Genomic DNA, 24,491 nt, shown 5'->3' with positions numbered 1-24,491 from the left:
CCTTTTGTCATATTACATATACTTTTTGGGTCAGAAATTTGGGCAGGATCTGGTTGGGCAATTCTTGGGCTTCATATGGCATTAACTGAGGTCAGCGGGTGGTGGTCTTCAGCTGGTGGCTGGTTGGTCTAGAGGATTCAAGATGACTTTATTCACATGCCTGTTACTTTGATGGGTGTAGTTGGAAGGTGGGGCTCAGCTGGGCCTCCTCTTCCACGCAGTCTCTCTAACAGGGTCATTGGACTTCTGTGGCTGCTCAGAGCTCTAGTAGCAAATGTTCCAAGAGATGGGAAGTGGTAACTGTTAGCATCTTGGACCTGGGCCTGAAACTGGCACAGGTCTCTTCCACTCTCTTCTACTGGTTAATACAGTCACAGAGCCCATCTGGATCAAAGGGAAGGGGGAGTCATAGAATTTGTGATAATTTTTAATTTGCTACATATGTACATATATACATGTTTTTTCCCCTCTTTCTTTGACCTGTGGGGAAAATGGGAGTTATTGATCAAAGAGTCACAAGTTATTGAGCCACAAGAGAGGCATTAGACTTAATCCAACCTCCATACTTAATCCAACTTCCAAATCACTAAAAATGAGTAAAATTTTATTTTTCTATGGAAGATAGTTGATGCAGCAAAAGGATAAAATACTTTCCATAGGACAGCTCATCTCACAGTATGACAGTACCTTTGATAAGCTACACAGACTTAATAGATAAGGCATGAAGAGAAAAATTATTATAAATATATAATCTTCCATTAATTTTCCCTAGAGATTGCTATTTGGATATCTGCTTTCAAACTGTCTTGGTAATTACTGAAATTACTATTTTGTACTACTCCTATCTTACCATTTGTTGTAAAAAAAATATTCACAGTAGGTAGAATTTTAGTGGTATTTGGGTTATACATTTTTGATACTTAAAAAATAATAGTGGAATTTATAAAAATGAAGCAAAATTATACAAGTATTATATTTCTAGGAAACCTTTAATTCTATGGGGAGATGAGAGCAGAAATCCACAATAAACATGTGAGCATGAATTATTTTCTTTGTGCTCTTAAAGCCTTCTAAATATTTAAAGTTTTGTAAATATTTCAGTTAAGTTCAGTCTGAGATTCTGAATATAAAACTCAGATCAAGATTCTTCTCATAAAATACCCTCTAAAGATCTTGATATCCTCCAGCAGGTGTCACTTACTCTCATGAATCAAATGATGCTTTCCAACATTGTGGCTGCAAAAAATCCACTGATCTTTCAAATCTCTATGACCATAGAGTAAGTGCTGAATTTAGAAACCAAAGGTGATCATAGTATAAATTCATTGACATAATTTGTTCTATGATATTGCAAATATAAGTTAAAGTTTTTAGGTTGATAAAATTTCATAGCCTCCCTCCCTGCAATAATTTAGTGTTTTCCTCTTAAAATAACTGAGTTGGAGAGGGATTAGCTGGTGAGTTGGAAAATTGGTGAGTACAGGTCCTGGAGCCCCTTGTGCTTCGAGCAGTGCTGGTATCTAGCTTGCCTTCAAGTTGATGGTAACCAGAGTTCTTTAAAATAAAGCAAGTGTTTGGTTTCACTGGGTGCTCTTGAGTGTCAGAGAGGCTCACTCAGAAGTGGTAATGGCTTTCTTCCAGACCGTTGGTGGTGGTGTGGGGCAAGAGATGGTGGCAGAGCTGGATGGCGGCGGCCTGCAGAGCCGGAGAAAAACCATTCCAACAGCAGCACCTTGTCTGACCGAAGACTCAGCAACTCCAGCCATTGTAGCATTGAAGAAGAGCACCGCCCCGTGTATGAAATGGTGCAGCGGATTCTCTTGTCAACGCGAGGTTATGTCACCTTTGTGAACGAAGTCTTTCATCAGGTTAGTGTGTGTGTGTGTGTGTGTGTGTGTGTGTGTGTGTTAAGTTCATGAAATTGAAGAGACTTGTTCTTGTTCTTTTGCTCATAGTCCTGCAAGAAATACTACTGATGAGTTGGGCTACATTACTGGACTGAATAATGATCCCTCTAATCCTGCTTTTAATTTGTCATGTGGAGTGTTGTGATTTTGTGTATGATTCTTTAAGATTTTGTTTTTGTAAAATTCCTACATGTGGAGGGGAAATTCTATATCTGAGCAAATCATTCCAAAAATACCCTCACGTGTCGGTAAGAAACTTGAAACCCAGAGGTAGGTGGGAAGAAAGCTCTTGCTGAATACTCATCAACCAATGAACATGGCAAAGAGGAGCCCCAGGCTGGTGTTGTCCCAAGGGCCAGAGGGAGCTCTGTGGAGGCTCTGCAGATGGTTGTACTTTCCCTGCAAACACGCATGGCATGAACGTGTGATTGAAGTATTTATGACGTAAGAGGAAAAAGTTGGGTGGGGAGGGGAATAAGGGGAAAGCAAGGGATGACGCTGGTACAGCACCCTGGTGGTGGCCACTGTGGTGAGTGAAAAGGGAGGGGAAGTACAAACAAGAAAGCAGGTGCAAGTGCGGAAGAAGACGGCAGAGAGAGACCAGAGGCCGGGCAACGATTAGCAGCCCTGAGCTACAACCGGGGCTGGCTCTGCCCCCCCAGGGGCATTGTCCAGAGACATTTTTGGTCATCACAACTGGAGAGAGGGCAATGCTGCTGGCATCTAGTGGGTAGTAGCCAGTGATTATCCTACAGGCATAGGACAGGGCCTGCACTAGCCCACGACAGGGAACATCAGGCCTCAAATGTTAGTCGTGCTGCTGTGGAGAAGCTCTGACAGAGGAAACAGAACCCGTGGTGCAGTGGAGAAGACAGCAGACCTGTGGTGTGGGCTGGAGCCACTGGCCACCTGCATCTTGGTACCGGTGCCCTGGGAGACAGAGCCTGGCTCTTTTGTGGGTGTGTGCATGTGATGGGGACTAGCTGTTGAGTCTGGGCACACGCACAGAAGGTGAGGCCCCTGAATGGCAGAGACCTGTGATCCGTGGGGAGAAGGGGAGGAGCCCTGTGCACACACGTGACCGGTGCATGTGCAGTATGCAGAGCTTTCCGAGGAGGGGCAAGACTTCTAGATAGCGATGAACCCTTTCACTTCTGAGACTGTCATTAAGGAAAAATCAACCAACAATGAAAGTCCCAGTGTAATCCACAGCAATCTGGAGGTTTTCACGTATTTTGTATTTTAGTGAATAAAAAGGTTGGACTTAAGAAAATATTAGTGTAATATTCTCACTCCCTGACTGTGTCTTCTCTGTCTCATTTCTTTGCCCCTGTTTTCTTTGACCCCAGATTCCAAGAATTGACCAAGTTCTGGGCTTGAGCCTCTTCTGCTGTAACTCCACGCTTGCCTCCTTCGGGCTCGGAGCCAGCAGCCATGTGGCGTGAGACTCTCACTCAAGCTTTTTGTCTGGACCTTGCTTCTTGTTTGCACACTTGCCTTTTAAAATGCCCCCTGGTGATCTTGTCTGACATTCTAGTGGTGTCTTAATGATGATGAGGCCAGAGCTGAGCTTATTCTCTTCCCTAACATCAGCTTCTCCTCATGACTTGACCACTTCTTTAACGGAACTCGTGTTCTTGTGTGCGTATTAATTTCAGCCCTCCCGTGCTTCTCATCTCCAGCTCCTCCAGTGAGCCATCACTGGACAAGCCATGCAGGGGGCTTTCTCACTCCTGCTCCCTCCTTTTCCTTTGGCCGTGGTTAGCAGCATGCTCCCTGGAGCCCCACACCTGCCGTGTCATCCCTTTCTAGCCTATACTGTATATGTCATGCTGCCAAAACATTCTTTTATCATAATAGTCCATGACTTAAAAATCTACCCTAGTCTGTCCATTAATGTTGCCCTGTTGCGTTCCTGTTGTACCCACGGAAGGTACTTGATAACCATGTAATTTGAGTTGAAATCATCAAGGTCATATAATTGAGGATAGAGGTCATATTCTTTATAGAGTAAAGGACTAGATAATAGTATTTCAGGCTTTGTTGATCACACGGACTCTGTTACAGCTATTTAGCTCTGTCTTTGTAGTGAGAAAGGAGACATGGACAGCACATAACGAAGAAGCATGGCTGCGTTCCCGGGGAACTTTATTTATGAAACTCACTTCGCAGGCTGGATTTGGATGACAGGCCATACTTTGCAGGCCCTGATCTGTAGCAATGTTTTAAGCTCTTGGATGCTAGTGCTTACTATAAGACTGGATATGATTGACAAAGCTTATAAATTTTGCACACAAGATAATGCTAAACTGATATGGTTTTGCCTTTATTGTGTAAATTGTTAATTTATTATATGGAAAGTTTTGTTTGCATCCATTATTGACATTGCACCGCTGGCAAGAGGGTGCTGTAAATTCTGCATTCCCTTTAGTCCTCACTCCAATCTAAATTCAGTTCAGAAGTAGCTTGGGCCAAGTAGGTAACTGCAGACTACTTATGACCGAACTTCTGAGACATCTGTGTGCCGTTAAGCCAAAAAACATTTTATTTACACCTTCTCATTATTCTTCATCAAATCTAATTTGAAAGCATATATGTGAAATTTAAACTATGAGTGTTGTGCATGTTTAAAATACTAAGTAGAGATTCTTGAAGGGGCATGGGTTTTAACATTGCATTCTATTGCCCTCTTGTGGTCAATGATGTATTATTCTTTTCAGGATGGCAAAATGTGACTTGTTTCCTAGTGATTTCGTTTTCAATTTTAAGGTATTCAGAGACTATTTAATATTTAGGCCTAAAGGCCATTAAAGTTTAAAATGTACATTCAGGAAGTGCATGCTCTCAGTGGGGGAGGTAAGATGTGTGTGTATGCACCAGAGAACAGTGCATGATGGAAGAAGGTCAGATGTCCATGGGTGTGGTGTCGAAATAAATGCTGACAAGGGGCCCCAAGCGCAGAAAGGCTCGTGGCAGGGGCTAACTGTGCAAGTCTCCTTGGCCTGGGTGGTTCGGTAGGTTGCAGGCAGTGGAAATAGATGGTAAGTGAGGGGAGACGAGGTTCAGTGGTGCTCAAGGCAGCCTCAGTTTACTGCTGCCCCCAGCAGGCAGGCTAGCAGTGAGTGGTAGAAGCTTCAGGTGGGGCAGTTCTGGTCTCGGGGTCACTCCGCTGGAAACTTGTCTTCTTACCAGTGTTTTTCCGGACTACCCATTGTGACCATTTGTAGGTCATGAAATCAACTTATCAAAAGCCAGTATTTGGGGCACTTGGGTGGCTCAGATGGTTAAGCATTTGCCTTCGACTCAGGTCATGATCTCCAGGTCCTGGGATCAAGCCCCACACCGGGCTCCCGGCTCGGCGAGGAGTCTGCTTCTCCCTCTCTCTCTCCCCCTGCTTGTTCTCTGTCTCTCTCCCAGATGAATAAATACAATCTTTAAAAAAAAGGCCAGTATTTTTTTAAAATAATGGAATAGAATAAAATAGGATGGACCGAAACATTTCAGAGTACACTGCATATTCTAAGGATTAGTATTTCTTTGTAAAGCTTCTAAAACAACATTTATTATACAAATGCATATATGTTTCTGTAAAATGTCTTACTTAGATTATGGGTCTGAAAAGTTCAAAGCGCTGCTCTAAAGGTTATTTGTCGATTATGTTGTTTTGTTGGTGTTGGTTTGTTTTAAAAAATAACTTTATTTTTTAAAAAGTTAATGTTCATTAGACAAATAGTGTCTTAAGCCAATCATTCAAGATACTGCCATTAAGCAACCACTGTTGATGTTAGTAGAGTATCATTCCGGGTATTCCTATAGGTGTATATTTGACTTCTGCCTGGCTAGCTAGATAAGCAAATAAGAGCATGGCAGAGAGGAGATGGGTAAGGCAGGACATAAAATGACAGAGAGCAGCCTGGCAGACAGACAGGAAGACTTACAGATGAGCTGATAGACGTAAACAAACTGGCAGGCAGGCATAGAAGATTAAACAGGTAGGTGTAGACAGGCCAGCTGGCAGAGGTGGAAGTGAGCAGATGGACAGGTGCGTAGGTGCAGACAGACAGGCAGACAGTCGGAGAATTTGGCAGGCAGTTAAAGATGGACAGGCAGGCAGCCAGCCATGGATGGGTGAAGGTAAAACCAAACAGAGGTTGACTGAGGTAAAGGCAGAGACAATGGGAGGGTATGTGGAGGCACCGGGGTGGGGGTGAGGGATTGACAGGTAACTTTATGACAATGGAATCTTTAATTCTTAATGATGCTTTCGTGCGTTTTTAATGAAGAGCTCTGAATTTTATTTTATTTGAATTTGACAGAAGAAAAAATAAAGAGAAACAGAATTGTAGAAATTCAAATAAACATTTCCTTTAACACAAGAAATATTAATTACCAAAATATTTATCTATAATGAGAAGATTAAAATCATATTGAGGTGGTGGCATCAGTTTTTATCCCCATGGTGTAATTTTAGATAGCACTTATTGATTTCTTAAGAAATCTGAAGAAATTATCAGCCTGGTATTTTCTTCAGCCTCCTCTCCCCATCCACTTATTTCATTATATTATAAATTGTTAGCCTAAATTTACCATTATTTGCAGTCAGTTTTGGAATCCTGATGTGCAGAGTTGTTCAGTCTTGGTTCTGAATTTAGCTACACTCTCCTCCTGGTGTCCTGAGTCCTAACATGCTTGCTTTGATGCACTTCTTGGATGGCCTTGTTTTGTCATTGAGTGGGTGTTTTCAAGAAGGTGTCTTGAGGCTCTAGTCCCTGAGTTCTTTTGTGATGAGGAATGTTTCCCTTTTGCTTTTCCACATGAAAAACAGTTTAACTGGGTATAATAATTTCAGATCACCCTTTCTTCCAATTAGGAATTTTCAAGTCAAAACTTTTCTAGAATTTTCAGTATAAGTACCTTCAACATGTTTAACATAATAAAAGATAACTTGGAAATGTTTCCAGGAAACAAGAAATTATAACAAATGTCTAAGCAGATTTGAGTAATAAGGAAATAGAACTCCTAGAAATGAAAAAAAAAAGTAATAATTGAAATAGTAAAGGAAAACCTTAGTGGGTGAGTTTAATAGCAGGTTAGGTACAGCTGAGGACTGAATAATCAGAATGACAGACCTGAAGAAATTATCCCAAGTGTCCCCCAGAGAGACAAAGATGAAAAATATGAGAGGTTGAGAGATGGAGAATACGGTGAGAAGGTAAGAAGCATGTGTTCCATTCTTCTCTAGCCTTATTTTTTTGATCTGCTGTTCTGCAAGTTACTGAGAACATCCTACTATAACTGTGGATTGGTCTATTTTTTTTTCAAAGTCTATCGGTATTTGCTATACACACACACACACACATATATATATTTGAGGCAAAATTATTAGATTCAGTATGAATTCACAAATGTCATATGTTCCTTTGAACTGATTCTTTCATCAGGAAGAATTTTTTCTCTTTATTAATACTTTTTTTTTCCTTTTTGGCCTCAAAGTCAGTCTTGCCTATTCTTAATATAGCTCTACCAGTTTTCTTTTGGTTAGTGTTTGCATGGTGTATCTCTCTCTTTTTACTTTCAACCTCTCTACATCCGGATGTTTTTGGCGTCCCCTTATAAATGGCATATGGTCTTTTAATAGTTATTAAAATCGAACCTTATAATTTCTATCTTTTGATTGGAGCATTATTCCCTTTACAGTTGACATAACAACTACTGTAATGGTGTATAAGTTCACTATCTTACTTTCTGCTTTCTAATTGTATTGCTAATTGTATTGAATTCTCTCAGTCTGGTTGTTTTTTAGCATCCCATTTTTCTCTTCTTGCCCCTGCTATGTACAGATTTGCCTCAACTCACAATGCAGTTCTGTCCCGATAAAGCCATCAGAAGTTGAAAATAGAGTAAGTCAGAAATGCATTTAATACACCTACCCTACCGAACATCATAGCTAAGCCTCACCTACCCTGAACATGCTCAGAACATTTACTTTAGCCTACAAGTTGGGCAATCTCATCTAACCCAAAGCCTAGCTTATAATAAATTGTTAAGTATTACATGTAATTTATTGGATACCATACTGGAAGTGAAAAAGAGAATGGTTATATGGGTACAAAATGGTAGTAAGTGTATCAGTTGTTTATCCTTGTGATCCCAGGGCTGACTGAGAGCTGTAGCCACTGCCACCGCCCAGCGCCACAAGAGAGTGTCATACTACATATCCCTAGCCCAGGAAAAGATCAAAATTCAAAGTACAGTTTCTACTGAATATGCATGACTTTCGCACTGTCATAATGTTGAAAACTTCTGAGTTGAACTGTCGTAAGTTGAGGACCATCTGCATTTGAATATATGTATACACATATGTTATCTCTTTCATAACTATTATTTTACCCAGTTTTATTCTTTTTTATATATATATATTCATGTATATATTTTTTCCATTTAGAGTTATCCAGATAATCACCCGTTTATTGCATTTTTATCTCTTCCTAAATCTCTGATCCAGGATTATTTTCCTTCTGCCTAAAGAATAACTTTTAGTATTTCCCTTAGGTCAGATCTCCTGGTAAAAGTTTTTCTCATTTCTGTATCTGAAAATTTCTCTATTTTGCTTTTGGTTTTGAAGTGCAGTTTTTCTGGATATTGAATTCTATGTGGGCAGCCGTTCTCTCTTTGCGCATTGAATATTTGTTGCATTGTCTTTGAGAAGTCATGTGAGGTCATGTGGTTGCTCCTTTGGGGGAAATGTCTCTTTTTTCCTCTAGAAGCTTGTAAGATTTTCTGATTGTTCTTGGTTTTCAGCAGTTTTACTGTAAGGTACTCTCTATTTACCCTGCTTGTGTTTGTGATTTTTGAGTCTATGGATTGACATCTTTTACCAATTTTGGCAAAATTCTCAGGCATTCTCTCCTCAAATATCATTTCTGCCCTCTTTTGCTAATCTTCTTTCCTTGTGCCTCTGCAGCCAAGTATAGGAGCAGCTCTTCATTGTGTTCTCTCTCTTGCCTTCCTTTCTGAGTAGGCCGTCCTTTCGTCTCACCGTGCTTCACTCTGGGTGTTTCCTTTGGTTTTTTCATCCTGTTTTCAGCCATGTCCATTCTGTTGTCAATCCGTACCCACTGAGTTTTTAATTTTAGTTATTTTATTTTTCAATTCCATTTACATTTCTTTTCGAAACTTTCTTTATCCGGATCTCCTATGTGTTTAAAATATTCTCTGGTTTTTATTGTGGTTTTGTTAATGTTGACTTCTTTTCTCATATTTCTAATTTTTAATTAATATTGCTACATATCATATTAACCAGAGAGTTTGTACAAATCATTTGGGTTTTACTGTGACCTTATTTTCCTACAGAGAAAATTTCTATTTGCTTCTTAGAAGGAGGATACATGATATACCTTTGATTTTGGATTTGGATTACCTCATTGTCTACATTTGTCCAAACTCATCACACGGTCCACTAAACATTTGTGCATTTCATGATGTATAAATTTTCTGTAAAGTACCATAAAGAAATTTTGAACTCTAAGGAAGTGATATGTATGTTGAAATGTTTAGGGGTGAAATGTACTGATGTTTGCAGATTTCTTTGAAATGCATCAAAAATAGAATGGATTGAAAGAAGGATAAATAGGGGTGGATTGATAGGTATGTGGTAAGCAAATCTAGCAAATGCTAATGGTAGAATCTAGGCGGCAGTACATGGTATTCACTTTAAAGTATTTCTACTTTTTTTGTATGTGTGAAAATATTTGTAATAAAATTTTAAACAAAATTAGAGTGGGACACCATTGTACTTAGTCACAATCTTCTTTGTCTTTGTTGATCTTTCTTGAGATACGAGTCAGAATATTTGTTACATTAATATGTTACAGTCTTGTTACAACACAGACTCCTCTATTCTGGAATTTGATGTGACATTGATGGAAATATATTGCATGAATCCTTGTTACACTGAAATCTGCCTGTAATTAGATCCTGTAGCGTGAACATTAAGAGAGTATTAAATCTCTGAATCTTGAGATTTCAAGACCTAGAATCATCGCTAACTTACTTTGTAACCTTGGGAAAATATCTCATGTGTTCTGAGCCTCAGCTTAATTTTTCATCTGTGGAATGAAAACACTTCCTGTAGTATTGAGTTCCTCTCCTTTGTGTTTGCCCCTCAGACAGAAATATTCCTTAGAGCTAATACTCAAAAAGCAAATACATTTTTCCTTTACCTTTTTGTTTATGTGTTTGGAATCTTACATTAAATCAGAAGTCTTACATGCATATGTGTAAAGAGAGTCTTTAATGTTAAAAAGTTCATGGGGTGCTGTGTGGCTCAGTCGGCTAAAGTCTGACTCTTGGTTTTGGCTCAGGCAGTGATCTCAGCATCATGGTATTGAGCCCCATGTCAGGCTCTGTGCTCAGTGCTGGAGTCGGCTTGCTCTCTCCCTTATCCTCTGCCCCTTCCCCTGCTGGGCACATTCTCTCTCTCTCTGTCTCTCTAAAATAAATGTGAAAAATCAGAAAAAAATTAAAAAGTTCACATAAATGTACACAATGCTACAACTGGCCAGAGGCTCTCTCTAATGTGTTTTCTGAGAGCCACATTCACCAGCATACCAGTGAGTACAGAATACCTGAGTACATGGACTCTGAGAAACAAACTGCGGGCTTCAGAGGGGAGGGGCATGGGGGAATGGAATAGGCTGGTGATAGGTAGTAAGGAGGGCACGTATTGCATGGTGCACTGGGTGTTATACACACCTAATGAATCATCGCTCTTTACATCAAAAACCAGGGATGTACTGTATGGTGACTAACATAATATAATTTAAAAAATTATGGAAAAAAAAAAAAGAATACCTGAGTACAGTCTTTACTCATTGGTATGCTGGTGAATGTTGGCTCCCAGAAAGAGATGGTAAGGTGGAAGGGAGGGGGAAAAAAGAAGGAAGGAAGAGAAAGACAGAGGGGAAGAAAAAAGAAAGGCTCCAATTAATAGCATTTGCCAACTTCTGTGGTGTAAATAATTCCTCCGTCACCAGCACGACATCCCTGCACATGAAGTTATGCGGAGGTGTGACAGTTGGCTGCAACTGGCTGCAGTAGTATGTCTGTTCTCTTATAATCAATTTCTAATTCATTTGGACAGGTTCCCAGTTGTGTAACTATTATAGTTTATATAGGCAATTAAAGTATCTGTGTAGGTGTGCATGTTGGCTATTTTTGTGAAAAAATTATTCAGAATACAGAAGTTATTTTTAAATTGCATGACATTTTCTGGCCCAATTGAAAATGCCTTTTTTCTTCAGCAGTTTGGTGTGCACAAAAATATCAGGCTTTGTATGTTTCAGAGGAAAGTCTGAACTTGGTGGTGGTGATTAGAAATGTCTGTTATGCGTCTGTTACAGTGATCTGAGCAGGTGTGGAGTTAAAGGGAGTCTTCTCTTTTTATTTTAGGCATTTTTGTTGCCTTCCTGTGACATCGCTGTAACAAGGAAGGTAGTTCCAGTGTACAGAAAGTGGATCCTCCAGGACAAACCTGTGTTCATGGAAGAACCAGATAAAAAAGAAGCTGCCCTAGAAGATGCTGAAAAATTAGGATTTTCAGAGACTGACAGCAAAGAGGTAATACGTTGTCGCTTGTTTCAGCTGGGAGTACACGTATTTTAGCAAAGTCTACCCGATCGGGTGAGGGTGCCAGTCAGTGGGGCACAGGCCGGTGGGGCTCTTTTATCATAGTTGCTGCTCTCCAGTTGCTGAGTTCCGTGAGGACCTCCTTAGTGAGGCTGCTCTGGGCTGTCTTCAGGATCATTGGTCACCTCCGTACCCTCAGGCTAGGTCCGGCTGTGCATGGCAGCTTCGTCATTCACTGTGGTGGCAGAGTTGTTTTATGAACCATCGTATGTTCACACGTCTGTGTATGAGACTAAAAATGTCACTGCCGGGGCGCCTGGGTAGCGCAGTCGTTAGGCGTCTGCCTTCGGCTCAGGGCATGATCCTGGCGTTCTGGGATGGAGTCCCACATCGGGCTCCTCAGCTGGGAGCCTGCTTCTTCCTCTCCCACTCACCCTGCTTGTGTTCCCTCTCTCACTGGCTATCTCTGTCAAATAAATAAATAAATAATCTTAAAAAAAAAATGTCACTGCCGTATTGGTACTGACATGTTTAAACAAATAGCATTTGAGAAACTACATTTCGAATGTTTTGGCAGTCTTGTCTTATGCAGTGGCCTGTGCAGCGCAGCTGAAAGGACTAACCCAATAATGAGTGCTATCTCCTCTCTTAAGAAGCCTACATTCAGGGCTGGGTGCTGTCCTCAGAGTGAGTGCTGTTGGAATGGAACTTTTCGTCCTGGTTAGGTAAAGCTAGAGGCTGGATAAATCTAAAATGACACAGTGGGATCTCTTCCTGAAACAAATACCTGTCATATTTAGATTTCTGTCTTGCTGTTTTGAAATCTAGTCTGAGAAATTATTTCTAAAAGTGGGTGTTGCAGCAATTAACAACAAACATTTAAAACTATTTGTAATCAAAGGCATATCACTTTTAAATATCTGTATTAATTCCATAATTTTTGATTTTTTAATATTGGTGAAATCATTTTAATTACTGGTCATGAGGTCAAAATGAATAGATAAGCAAATGGAATTTATCACACATTTTAAAGGTCTGTTTTAGAGACTCATTCAGTCACTGGACCTGTGTTTATTTCTTCAGCACATACTAAACACTGGGCACTGTTTGAGGTGCTGGAGGTGGTGAACAAAATGGAAAAAAGACTCGCCCTTCTAAAACCTATGTTCTCATGAATTTTGGTGAGTGTAAGGAATTAAATATGTGAACATGTACTTCTTCCCCCTCCATTAACTGGTTTTTATCTTCTAAAGACCTCAACTGACGGTTCTCGTCATAAGCGATCTTCCAGTTGGGGACGAACATACTCCTTCACGAGTGCAGTGAGCAGAGGATGTGTGACGGAAGAAGAAAATAAGAACGTGAAAGCCGGGGCCCAGGCTATGCTGCAGGTAACGTAAAGACCTCCGGTTGGAGTCAATTTGAACATTTTGTTTATTGTGATAGCATCGTTAAAGTACAGAGATATTTTTATCTACCTGTCAGTAAACAGCTCTTAAGTTCTCATTCTGAGTTTTCTTCCTAACCGCTCATCTTCAGTTTGTAAAGATTCTTTTCTAGTCGAAGGAGACCTATGAGCTGGTTGCAGGTTTTTGAGAGGGATTATTATGCAGTGAATGTGAAATGACCAAGATCCAAATCTTAAAAAGTATCTCCTGAACACATATGGGGAGTTAGTCAGTCACCTGGACTCTAATTTGCAAGACAAGCGTGGTGATTATATAATCCCATAAAGAATATTCTTCTTAAAAATTGCCTGTTTATAAAGAATGATGATAAATGCTCTAATTTTTAAATCTTTATCTGTATGAATATATAAAATAGAACCAATGACATTTGGGAACATTGGAAAGAACAACTTTGGCTGATCACTTAATCTTCCCAGACCTCAGGATTTTACCTCAAAAATGGGGATTGGGAGGGGCGCCTGGGTGGCACAGCAGTTAAGCGTCTGCCTTCGGCTCAGGGCGTGATCCCGGCGTTATGGGATCGAGCCCCACATCAGGCTCCTCTGCTATGAGCCTGCTTCCTCCTCTCCCACTCCCCCTGCTTGTGTTCCCTCTCTCGCTGGCTGTCTCTATCTCTGTCGAATAAATAAATAAAAAATCTTTAAAAAAAAAAAAAGGGGATTGGGAGATTGATTACCTCTTGGCTCCCATCTAGGTGGAAGGTTGTTAGGATTCTAAGTGAAAACACAGAATTCCTCTTTTTCCCCTGCTCCCTGGCGCCCACTCTCTACCCCATATCCACCTGAGCTAGCATAGGCATAGCTTGCCTGTTGTCCAGTTTTCAGTGACACTGCTTTTGTCATCTGTCTCTCAGTACGATTCCTTGTCATGGTATCCTTTTTGCTTTCAGGTTCATTAGCAGTTTAATACTCTGTAACTATTGAATTTTCTCATTTTTCAGTGAAAATCAGCAAATAACTTGAAATTAACTTTAAACAAAATGAAGATGATTTTACGTGAGTAGCTTCAAAGAACTCCGGTGCCAGTTGTTAGGAAAATCTGTGCCCTCACCAGAGAAGTGCATGCCGGAGTCCCTAGCCTGTGTGCCTTGGTATTCCTTGTCCTCCAAGTGGATTGCCATATGCCGTCCTCAGCCATCCCACTGCCAGTATCTCCCTAGGTTCAGGAGAGTGTTAATTTGTTTTCTGAAAGGATGAGTTACATCGGCTTGGCCAAACCAAGAAAAAATACTTTCCACTTGATTGTAGCACAACAGTGTTCAAAAATGTTTAGTTTGGATTATAATAGCTGTTTTTGTTCTCTTTGTATCCAGTATCTTTGGTCCTTTCCTTGGTTCATTAGGAAAAAGTGGCCAAGGACAGGTTGAATAAGCTAGTACTCTTCTCCAGTTGCTGTTGACAGGTACAATTTGGACATATTAATTTTTTTTTTATTTTTACCTTAACCAGTACTGACATGGTAGTAAGAAATATTCATGGAGTTGGTATTTTGATCTTTTTTAAAAATGAAAATGAAAGGAGTATATAATATATGAAGACTCCTCACTTTTACTTGGGACTATGCAAAGTTTCAAATTCACATCAAGAAACCAAATACCTTGAGTGAAAGAGCTGTCTTGCAGGAGATCGTCTATGTGGTACATCTTCCAAAAACATGGCCACTAGGGGCACCTGGGTGACTCAGTGGGTTAAGCCTCTGACTTTTTTTTTTAATAACTTTTTATTATGTTATGTTAGTCACCATACAGTACATCCCAAGTTTTTGATGTAAAGTTCCATAATTCATTATTTGTGTATAACACCCAGTGCACCATGCAATATGTGCCCTCCTTAATACCCATCACTGGCCTATCCCCATCCCCCACCCCACTCCCCTCTAAAGCCCTCAGTTTGTTTCCCGGAGTCCATAGTCTCTCATGGTTCATTCCCCCTTCTGTTTACCACCCCTTCCTTTTTCCCTTTCTTCTCCTACCGATCTTCCTACTTCTTATGTTCCCTCTTACATTGTTGGTGGGAATGCAAGTTGGTATAGCCACTTTGGAAAACAGTGTGGAAGTCCCTTAAAAAGTTAAAAATTGAGCTACCCTATGATCCAGCAATTGCACTACTGAGTATTTACCCCAAAGATAACAGACGTTGTGAAGAGAAGGGCCATATGCACCCCAATGTTCATAGCAGCATTGTCCACAATAGCTAAATTGTGGAAGGAGCCGAGATGCCCTTCAACAGATGACTGGATTAAGAAGATGTGGTCCATATATACAATGGAATATTACTCAGCTATCAAAAAGAACGATTTCTCAACATTTGCTGCAACATGGATGGCACTGGAGGAGATAATGCTAAGTGAAATAAGTCAAGCAGAGAAAGACAATTATCATATGGTTTCACTCATTTATGGAACATAAGAAGCCTCTGACTCTTGATCTCTCAGCTCAGGTCTTGATCTCAGTTAGGGTAGTAAAAAAATAAAATGGCCACTAAAATTATACTAAAACTGCTCTAGTTGGTTAGTCAAAAATTCTTTGTTTTCCTTTTTCCCACTTGAAAGCTAGTAAAGTCTTCACAATTGCTGTTATCATCTGTTACCAATTATTACAGTGCTTATTTGGTAATGCTTTCTAGAAAATTAGGCCCTGACACCTTTTTAATCTTGAACAAGATAATCTTAGAGGCTGTCAATATTTAAGTTCACCCACTTGACTTTTGAGCATGTTTATTTTAATTTCTTCAGTCCGTTCGTGCATCTATTTTAAGATGTTGTGTTGATAGATTTCATTCACAGGTGAGCCAGAGAAGCTCTGTTTGTTCCCAGATCCTTTGAATTTGTACTGCTGAACACAAGGGAGACTTAAGAAGGCATAGGATCTAGGTAGATGGTACCCATCCACCTTCATCACCAGACTGACAACTCAGTCTCCTAAACTGAAGGGTCACTGGTGTCGTCTGTGTCAGTAGTAACACAGTGTTAACTTTACTGTAGTGCCCCTAAGCAGTCACTTACGACTACGTAATAGGCCACATCTGTGCGTCTCACAATTTTCTACTGAAACACCCCTGACAGGAATGGACAGTGAACTTGTACCCCAAAGGTCTGAGGTAGAGTGTAGAGCTGTTGGCTGGTCATCTAAGTTTTTTTAAATCTGATTTTATCTCAAGAATTCACTTAGGTTTTATATCCTACTGCCTAATATCGTTCTCCTAGTCAAGGTATATGCACCTGGAAGCTATGTACTGTTGACCATGTGGCCTTGCCGGTTTCCTGCCTCCCTACAGCTACTAGAGATCTGCGCCCGTGTTGGGTGGTGCTGGCCGTGCTTCCTACCTGCAAAGTTCATGTGCTGGGAGATTCCACAGCAATCAGATGGTTTTTCCCAGCCACTGTCTGACCACTGCTCCTCTTCCTCTCCCCGTCCCCGACCCCAAAATTTCTCACCCAGAAGCAGTGATCCTATCTTACTGTTTTCCCCTTTTCTTTTGAGGTAATGTAAAAAGAAGTCTTCAGAAACTTTTCTGATTCATAAATTTTCTAAAGTTGCACTATTAATTTGTATTAATAATTTTTTTTCTAGGAAAGGTCTTTCAAGTGTGTCAGGTGATTCTAAGAGAAGCATTTTAAAAAATCTTGAGTATGTGTTGGTACCACTTGCCTTAGTTGAAATAACTCAAAGGTGATTGTTTAGTAGAGGGAAATTAATATCATTATCTTTAAGAAAAATTTGTTCAGATTTATGTGTTTAGTTACATTTATATGTTTAATGTAAAATTTGTTGATTTCAAGGTATTTTTGACAAATGCAGCAAACGTCTTTTTGTTGGAACCATGTCCTGAAGTTCCCATGCTCTTAAGAGAACAAGCTGATGCCTGTAAAGCTGTTTTGATTATTTGTAGGCGCATGATAATGGAGCTTACAATGAATAAAAAGACATGGTAAGTTTATTTCAAATTAATTAATACTGTAAAACACATGTTTCTGTTTTTCAACATAATAATTAAAAGGTTAATGCCTCCACTTACTAATGGCTTTACAAAGTTAACAATAAGATGATAATCTTTTGTAACAGTGTCTGTGAATTATGAAGTATCCAGCACTTTGATAGTTTATTTTTATTATTGGCTTTAAAAATGTTACTGAATGAAAAGTAGTCATATTACTTAATAGTAGATTTTTCCATTTTAAATTGTCATCAGACTGCTTTGTGGAAAAGCACTGTAACTGGTGTTTTATATCATTTCTCATAAGCCCAGGAGAGGTTGTTAATTGCTCTGAAATGCTGTTAACTGATTTTTATTGCTTCAAATTTGAAGCTTTAAATTCACTTTGGAAAACCAATTATCTTAAATGACAGACTGTCAGAATGACTGAGTAATAGTACCGTCAAACATATAGTGGCGTCGTGAAAATGTGCTTATGCGAAATGTTTTCATTTTGTCCTTTGTTTTTGTTTGGTGTCTCTGTGTTTATAATACCCCTGAAAGTACACAGTGCTGTTGGTTTTCCCATGCCCTCGTCCCATGATGAGCACATCACTCCAGCTTAGGAGGTGCTTTCAGACGTTCTCAGCAACAGAGACCTCAGAGCCACTCTGTAATCCTCTTTCTTCATGCCCCTCAGTTCTGGTTGTAAAATGCCTCTCCAGCCTGTCCTTTACATGTTCCTCCCACCCATCACTGCCCTGGGGCAGCCTGGCTGGGTCAGCCCTGCTGTCAGTGGGCTTTGGCCTGTGCGCTCAGTGCTCAGGGCCGCTGCAGACCAGCTCTGGTGGCCACTTCCCTCATGGAAGTCCTCAGTGGGGCCCCGTTACCAAGCCTGTGTTCTGGATGCTTTTTCTGGATGTCCTTGAGTCAGCACTAAAGGGAAAGCTCTGTGTGCACCTGGTGGAAAGCATAGAAATGAGGCAGGACTGACCTGGCAGGGGCCCCTAGGGCTGTGGAGTCCAGCCTTTTCCTTTCTCCCATGAAGGGAGGGTGGGCCCAAAGGAATCCCATCAGGTAGCAAGTTCACTGGTACAGAAACCACAGGAATCAAAATGATTATTTTAGGATGTAAATTCCAGGGGCGCCTGGGCGGATCAGTCGTTGGGCATCTGCCTTCGGCTCAGGGCGTGATCCCGGTGTTCAGGGATCAAGCCCCGCATCAGGCTCCTCTGATGGGAGCCTGCTTCTTCCTCTTCCACTCCCCCTGCTTGTGTTCCCTCTCTCGCTGGCTGTCTCTCTCTCTCTGTCAAATAAATTTTAAAAAGTCTTTAAAAAAAAAAAGGTTGTAAATTCCAGGGTCATCTTTCTCAGACTGGAAATGTTACTGTGATGAACAATATGATTTAAACAAACTTAAATGCTATGTCGGGAACATTGAAAGTGATGAGAAATGCTGGTATGCCCGCAACAGAAGCATCTGCTCCTCGATAGTATAGCAATAGTATTTTTGATGGCTTTTTTCTTTGAAAACTGAATTCAGTTTACTTTTGTATTAGTAGTATTTTGATCATTTTGATAATCTTTTTTGGTGAAAATTCTAAGATGGAATTAAGCAATTCTGGGACGCCTGGGTGGCACAGCGGTTAAGCGTCTGCCTTCGGCTCAGGGCGTGATCCCGGCGTCATGGGATCGAGCCCCACATCAGGCTCCTCCGCAGGGAGCCTGCTTCTTCCTCTCCCACTCCCCCTGCTTGTGTTCCCCCTCTCGCTGGCTGTCTCTATCTCTGTTGAATAAATAAATAAAGTCTTTAAAAAAAAAGAATTAAGCAATTCTTCTTGTTCTTTAATAATTCTGACATTTCCAGGTTAAAGTATAAAAAAAGCAACATATAGAAATAGCTGAAAATACCAAAAAACAGTAACACATAGAAAAGGGTGCGGGCTGTTTCCCAGCAGAATTTCCCATGCATTTTAGTGTTGGACAGTCCCTGAATTCCCTTTCTCTCTTCTTCAGTACATAACTAAGCTTCTGCTGTGAGAATAGAAGGTGAACTAGACACAGTTCCTGCCCTCATGAGGTTTCCGTCCTCATAGACTGAGAGACAGAATGAACACAACAGTTTCAGTGGTGTAAGCACAGTGAAGCTGGGGAAGGGGACAGAGTGGAGAGTGAAGGAGTGTTTTTCTACAGGTGTTCAGGAAGACCTTTGTGAGCAGCACCGTGAGGACAAGGAGGGAGAGGCCAGGGAGAGGTCTGAGCATAGAGCCTCCCATAGAAGGAACAGCAAGTAGCAAGTGTGGTATGTTCCAGGCCAGTGCAGTGGAGCAGACAGAAGGAGAGGGAGGGTGGGAGGGGATGCGGCAGGGGCCAACCAGAGCCAGGTTGAGTGGGGCCTTGCAGACCATGGGAGAGACACTGGCTACTCCTTTGTGTGTGCGCAAGAGTATAGCACAATCCAGTTTATGTTTCCAGAAGATTTCTCTGCCTTCCTCTGGAGGAGAGAGAGTGTGGGGGAGAGGGGGCAGTATACAAAGTCCGGGGCCATAGCTGATGGCAGTTTAGACTAGGGCTGTGCCCAAGGAAGTGTAAGAAGCAGCCCTGAAATAGTGAGCAGCCCTGTTGTGTGAATGGTTAACAGTACTGCCTCTGTGAGGAGTTGGGGACAAGGTCAGTAGTAAAGCAGGAAACCTCAGTGCAGGGACAGCACACATGCATAATTTCCCATGTTCCCATGGAAGTTGTACACTCTTGGAGCAGTTTTTTTTTGTTTTTTTGGGTTTTTTTTGAGGAGGAGGAGTAGGGACCAAAGTCAGTGTTTCACAAAATACAAAGAAACAAGTTGGAGTCAACACTGTTAGGAAAGACTTTTCCACACTGGAGATGATTTTTTTACCCTCATTTTCTTCCAGAAGACTCTGTGTGGGAGTTTCATGGCTTGGTAAACTTTCATAGGTTCAGAAATTAAATTAACCCTGTGTCTTTGTCAATCATTGCTTTGGTCAGGTTTACGTTTTTTAAAAAGATTTATTTACTTACTTCAGAGAGCGAGAGAGAGAGAGAATATATGAGCAGGGGGATGGGCAGAGTGGGAGAGAGAGAGAATCTCAAGTAGACTCCCTCCTGAGTGTAGAGCCCAATGCAGGACTCGACCCCACGACCCTGACATCATGACTGGAGCTGAAACCAAGAGTCAGATGCTCAACCGACTGAGTCACCCAGGTGCCCCCAAGTTTGCATTTTTTGATAGCAGTTCCCAAAACTGAGGTTTTATGTGAAATTTATTATGTTTTTTTTCTCATCATGTTCATAAAATGAGTATTAACCATTCTTGTGGAAAGGATTGTTTTTTGTTGTCTTAAGCATCACATAAATGTGAGCAGGCAGTAGTGATGCTGAGGCCTGTGACAGGGGCCTGGGTATCCTGAAAATGGTGAGGGACATGCTCTCCCCAGCTCTGTGCCATTTCTTCCCTCGTCCTCCTCTAAGCCATCCGCTCCAGACACATGCACCCACATCTCCTATGACTTGAGAGCTCTTCTTATTCCATGCTTCCAGAATCCACAGACAGTGTACAGCATAAGCAAACAACTAGAACAAAGTTCCAAATGTTGCCAACAGATAACCCTGGGATGAAAATCAAATGGGGTCAGCTACAAATAAGGCAGGAAACCCTATTTGTAGAGGTCATTGTACCATGAGTTTAATGAGATTCCACATTATGTTAATGAGAAAATACTCTCTCAATATGTGGAAGTAGGAGAGAAGTATAAAGGAACTGTGACTTGGAGATCTCATCATCTGACCCGGACTGGATGACTTTGTCCAGTTCCCGATCGTATCATTAACGAGCATGTAGGCCAAGAAGAAAGTTGTAAAGATGAATGAATTGTTAGTGGATATGGCCTTGAAGGAGAAGTTAAAAGGTGTGATTCCCCTCAAAACAAACAGACCTCCCTTATATACAAAAGATATGTGTTCTTTGTTTGCATGGAATTCAAGAAAAGGAAAAGTAAGCAAACACTCTGGTATGAAGAATGTAACTTAGCTGTGAAAAAGAAAAATGCCCTTTGGCTGTTCTGAAGAACTTATTACTATTAACATAATTAGCAGTGTTATTTTGTGTCTTCAGTGCCCTCTTGCAGACCTAGCACCTTCCAGGCATAAAACTCCGTGCCTCAGAGTGACCAAAAATGACCTTTCCACACCCCTCTACCTGAGTTCCTCTGGAGTTCAGTCATAGTATGATACTGACTGTGTATCTCCCCAGAATTAGAACCAGAACGTCCGTTTTATTTCCTACCGTAAAGGTAGATGGGGAGACCTCACAGGTTAAGTAAAATAATGGATGGGAAAATTAAAGGATGCTGCAAAAGTTCAAATGGGCACAACTATTCACTGAGCACCTTGAAGGGACTGGTATAATTGGAGATACAGTCTTTCCTCCCTATTGGAGGGGGATAAAATTAGACTAGGATGATACTTGTTTTATCCTGCCTATTGATGTGGGTGTAAGTCACATATTTTTAGAACTTTTGTAGCATTAGGTGGTTTATTTTGATAAAATATGGTATTCATTATGTAATTGGCATTCAGATTATTAATATTTTTGAGTAATACATGATTATCATTGTTGCAGAATTCTTAGAATTTCTTGTACCTATAAATTAAAGTGCTTTGGAAATGTGATTAATAATGTGAGTTTCTATTTTGGGTGGCTCAGGGAACAGATGTTGCAAATACTACTCAGGATAACAGAAGCTGTCATGCAGAAGCCAAAGGATAAACAAATAAAGGACTTGTTTGCCCAGAGCTTGGCAGGGTTACTGTTTAGGGTAAGTCTCTTTTATTAAAACACTGCAAATGCAAGAAATGAATCAGAATTTACAGCAAAATAGTTTTAATCATTGAGAATTTTAAGAGTAAAATTGAACTCTAAATTTCTAGAAATTTCATTGTAAATTTTCTTTTTTAGCTCTTAAAGGTTGTAATCTGTTCTTTACAGGTAGTGCTTGGCTTCTTTTAGGCCTTCCCACCTGTCTGCCATTTACTTCCTCTTTTGATTTGCTTCAGGTTGGTAGAAATTAGGAAGAAAACAAGAGCTGATGTCCTTGGTGAAGGGCCAGGTAGATTTGAGGAAGTAAAAGGTAAATGGAAGCATGGGAATGGGGTTTAAGGTTAGGGAGCGGTTTAGGCTAGAAATAAAACTGTAAGAGTCATTAGTATGTTGGGCTATGTGTTTGAAGCCACAGGACTGGATGGGATCACCATGGAGCGGTTTTGTGTCCTAAAGAGGAGAGGGCCATCTCCATCGTTATTGGAGGAGAGGAACCATCCAGAGATGCTGAGAAAGGGTGACCAGGAAGCTGTGAGGGAAATTAGAGGACCATGTGTCTAGACACCTGGAGACAAGGATTGGGGAAGAGGAAAACGTCCAGTTGACATTGGCTTTGACAAGATGTCATTGGTTGAGAGTATTCTAGGGGAATGAGGACCACTTGGAGTGGATGGAGGAGAAAATGAGAGCTGGGCAATAGAGGTAGCAAGTATAGTTAAGGCTTTTCAGAGGTTGAAGGGAGGACAAAAGTAGGAGCTAGCTGATTGGGCAACATGCATGGAAGCTAGAGTTTAAGGTGGGTGGTTTTGAAGTCTGTTTGCTTGCAGTGAGTAGGGTCCAATGAAGACAGCCTGGGGGAGAGAGAGGAGAACTAAAGAAGTGAAGTCCTGGATAAGGTGAGCGGGACTGGACTGGCCTTAGGTGGGAGCAGAGAGTCAAGGAGATGGCCGTGTCTCTTACATCTCACATGGTGGGAAGGGTCAAGAACCCGAGTAGTCTGACATCACCCTGAGGGGAAGAGAAGAGGAAGCAGATGATGAACTGACTGAATAGGAAGTAGGAGTTTTAAAGGGTCCTGAGCGTGGTAGCCTATTGTAGCATTGCTCTAGAAAGCACTAGTATTTATGGGATGCACAGAATTTATGAAGCATTTCTGAAAGAGAACAGTGTGAAAGTACTCTGGAAAAGTTTGACATTCCATAGAAATAGAGACATGAGTACAATAGATGGGCCTGCTTTGAGTAATTTGGTGGAAGATAGTATGGTGGATGATGAGCTGGAAATAATGGTTGTAGGGAAGAGAGGTCAACTTCCCCCCTCTGTTGACTTGAAGGTGATTTTGGAGGATATATACTAAGAGCATATCTAGAATACAGGTAGGAAACAGGTGACACAAAGAAAAACTAATTCTTTAAATAAGGTTGTATATTCCCATTGTAACACAAGAGAACCCAGCTGTTCATATTAATTTTAATAATTTAATATGATCGAATGATCTTGGCTTGATGAAAAATATATGAGAGGCTACAGAAATAATTGACATGTACTCACTTGCCTCCTGAATAGTATAATCACTCTTAACTCTGATTGCCTTGCCTGGTTATTAGATACACGAAGTGGTCTACACATCATTTTGTTTGTGTTCGTCCACCCTTTCCTCAAGGGTGATACTGACCACTTGCTTTGCTTCCCCCCCAGAGGAGTACAGACACTCTGCTCACTTGGCTCTGACTCTCCTGGAGAGTTTCACTGTCGGCACCTTCTCAGTCTCCCAGCCCTGATGGGACTGGGGCTGCCAAGTGAAGTGGGCTGAAGCCAGGCGTCGGCTAGTGGGTGCATGGGTCTCATTCCTCACCAGTTGTCTGGCCCTGCATCTATGAGATGTATTGGAATTGGAGCAAGAACTTGTCACTGAATTAAGCAAGAATCTATTGTGAAGTTGTATTTTTTGATGTGTTTGATTAGTTTTGGTTTGGGAGAAAAGTCCCCCTTGTTCTTGGAGAATCTTATCAGATCTTGAAAATTAGTTTTAAGTCCAGGATTATTAATGATTTTGATATCATCATTATTTTGGCAGTGGTTAGATGGATCAAAAAGACTGCTTAAATTAAGAAGCAACATAAAATAGTGGAGAGCGGATGAGTTTTTTGGAGGTAGACAAATTCTGAGTTCTGATCTCAGCTCTGGTACTTCCTGGCTGTGTGGCTTTGAGCAAATCAGTTCACCTTCCTGAGTCTCTTCCCTAATCTGTCACAATCAGGAAAAAATTCCTTCTGACTTTGCAGGCTTGTCATAAGAAACAGAGTGGGTTCATCTGGGTTTTATGATCATCCGTTGACCTATCAAGCCCTTTTGTGGGATCCAAGGCAGGGAGAAAAATGTGAAAGGTCTGGACAGCTCTGCCAGGCAATCAAGTGGGCGTCATCTTAATTCCATACTAAAATTAAACATGCAATCAAATTATTGTTTGTTCATGTAGACTGTCTACAATTGCCAGATGCTTGATTTTTAAAAATTTGAATAAGGCAACTATTAAACATGGCATCAAAAACTGGGGATGTACTGTATGGTGACTAATATAACAAAATAAAAATTATAAAAACAAAAAGGAAACTATTAAAGGGAATTTTGTGTTGCCATTGTCCTTTTATCTTTTTTGAATGTTTCCTCTAGTGTTTAGTTTCTTTCAGTAGATAAGATAACTTGGGTTACCAAATTTTCTTTAAATGATAGTTGG

At 40.8% G+C, this 24,491-nt stretch overlaps 1 protein-coding gene across 30 annotated transcripts in view; it reads left to right on the top strand.

Annotated features, from left to right (window-relative positions):
* LOC103677872 (ral GTPase-activating protein subunit alpha-2-like) overlaps positions 1-24,491 on the top strand; it is a 130,783-nt gene that overhangs the window by 83,809 nt on the left and 22,483 nt on the right. For 17 of the 30 annotated variants that reach the window (XM_040637909.1, XM_040637912.1, XM_040637919.1 and 14 more), the window contains 5 exons: positions 1,642-1,868; positions 11,358-11,525; positions 12,788-12,925; positions 16,784-16,932; positions 21,641-21,752. In XM_040637909.1, coding sequence (XP_040493843.1) covers positions 1,642-1,868; positions 11,358-11,525; positions 12,788-12,925; positions 16,784-16,932; positions 21,641-21,752 — 794 coding nt within the window. Of the gene's footprint in view, positions 1-1,641; positions 1,869-11,357; positions 11,526-12,787; positions 12,926-16,783; positions 16,933-21,640; positions 21,753-24,491 lie in introns of those variants that run through there. The other 13 variants (XM_040637923.1, XM_040637921.1, XM_040637922.1 and 10 more) reach the window with 9 other exon arrangements.

This window comes from Ursus maritimus, unplaced genomic scaffold, assembly GCF_017311325.1.
Source record: "Ursus maritimus isolate PB19 unplaced genomic scaffold, ASM1731132v1 scaffold_22, whole genome shotgun sequence".
Taxonomy (NCBI): domain Eukaryota; kingdom Metazoa; phylum Chordata; class Mammalia; order Carnivora; family Ursidae; genus Ursus; species Ursus maritimus.
Note: the sequence above shows the minus strand (reverse complement) of the source record. Positions and strands in the feature narration are given on the sequence as shown.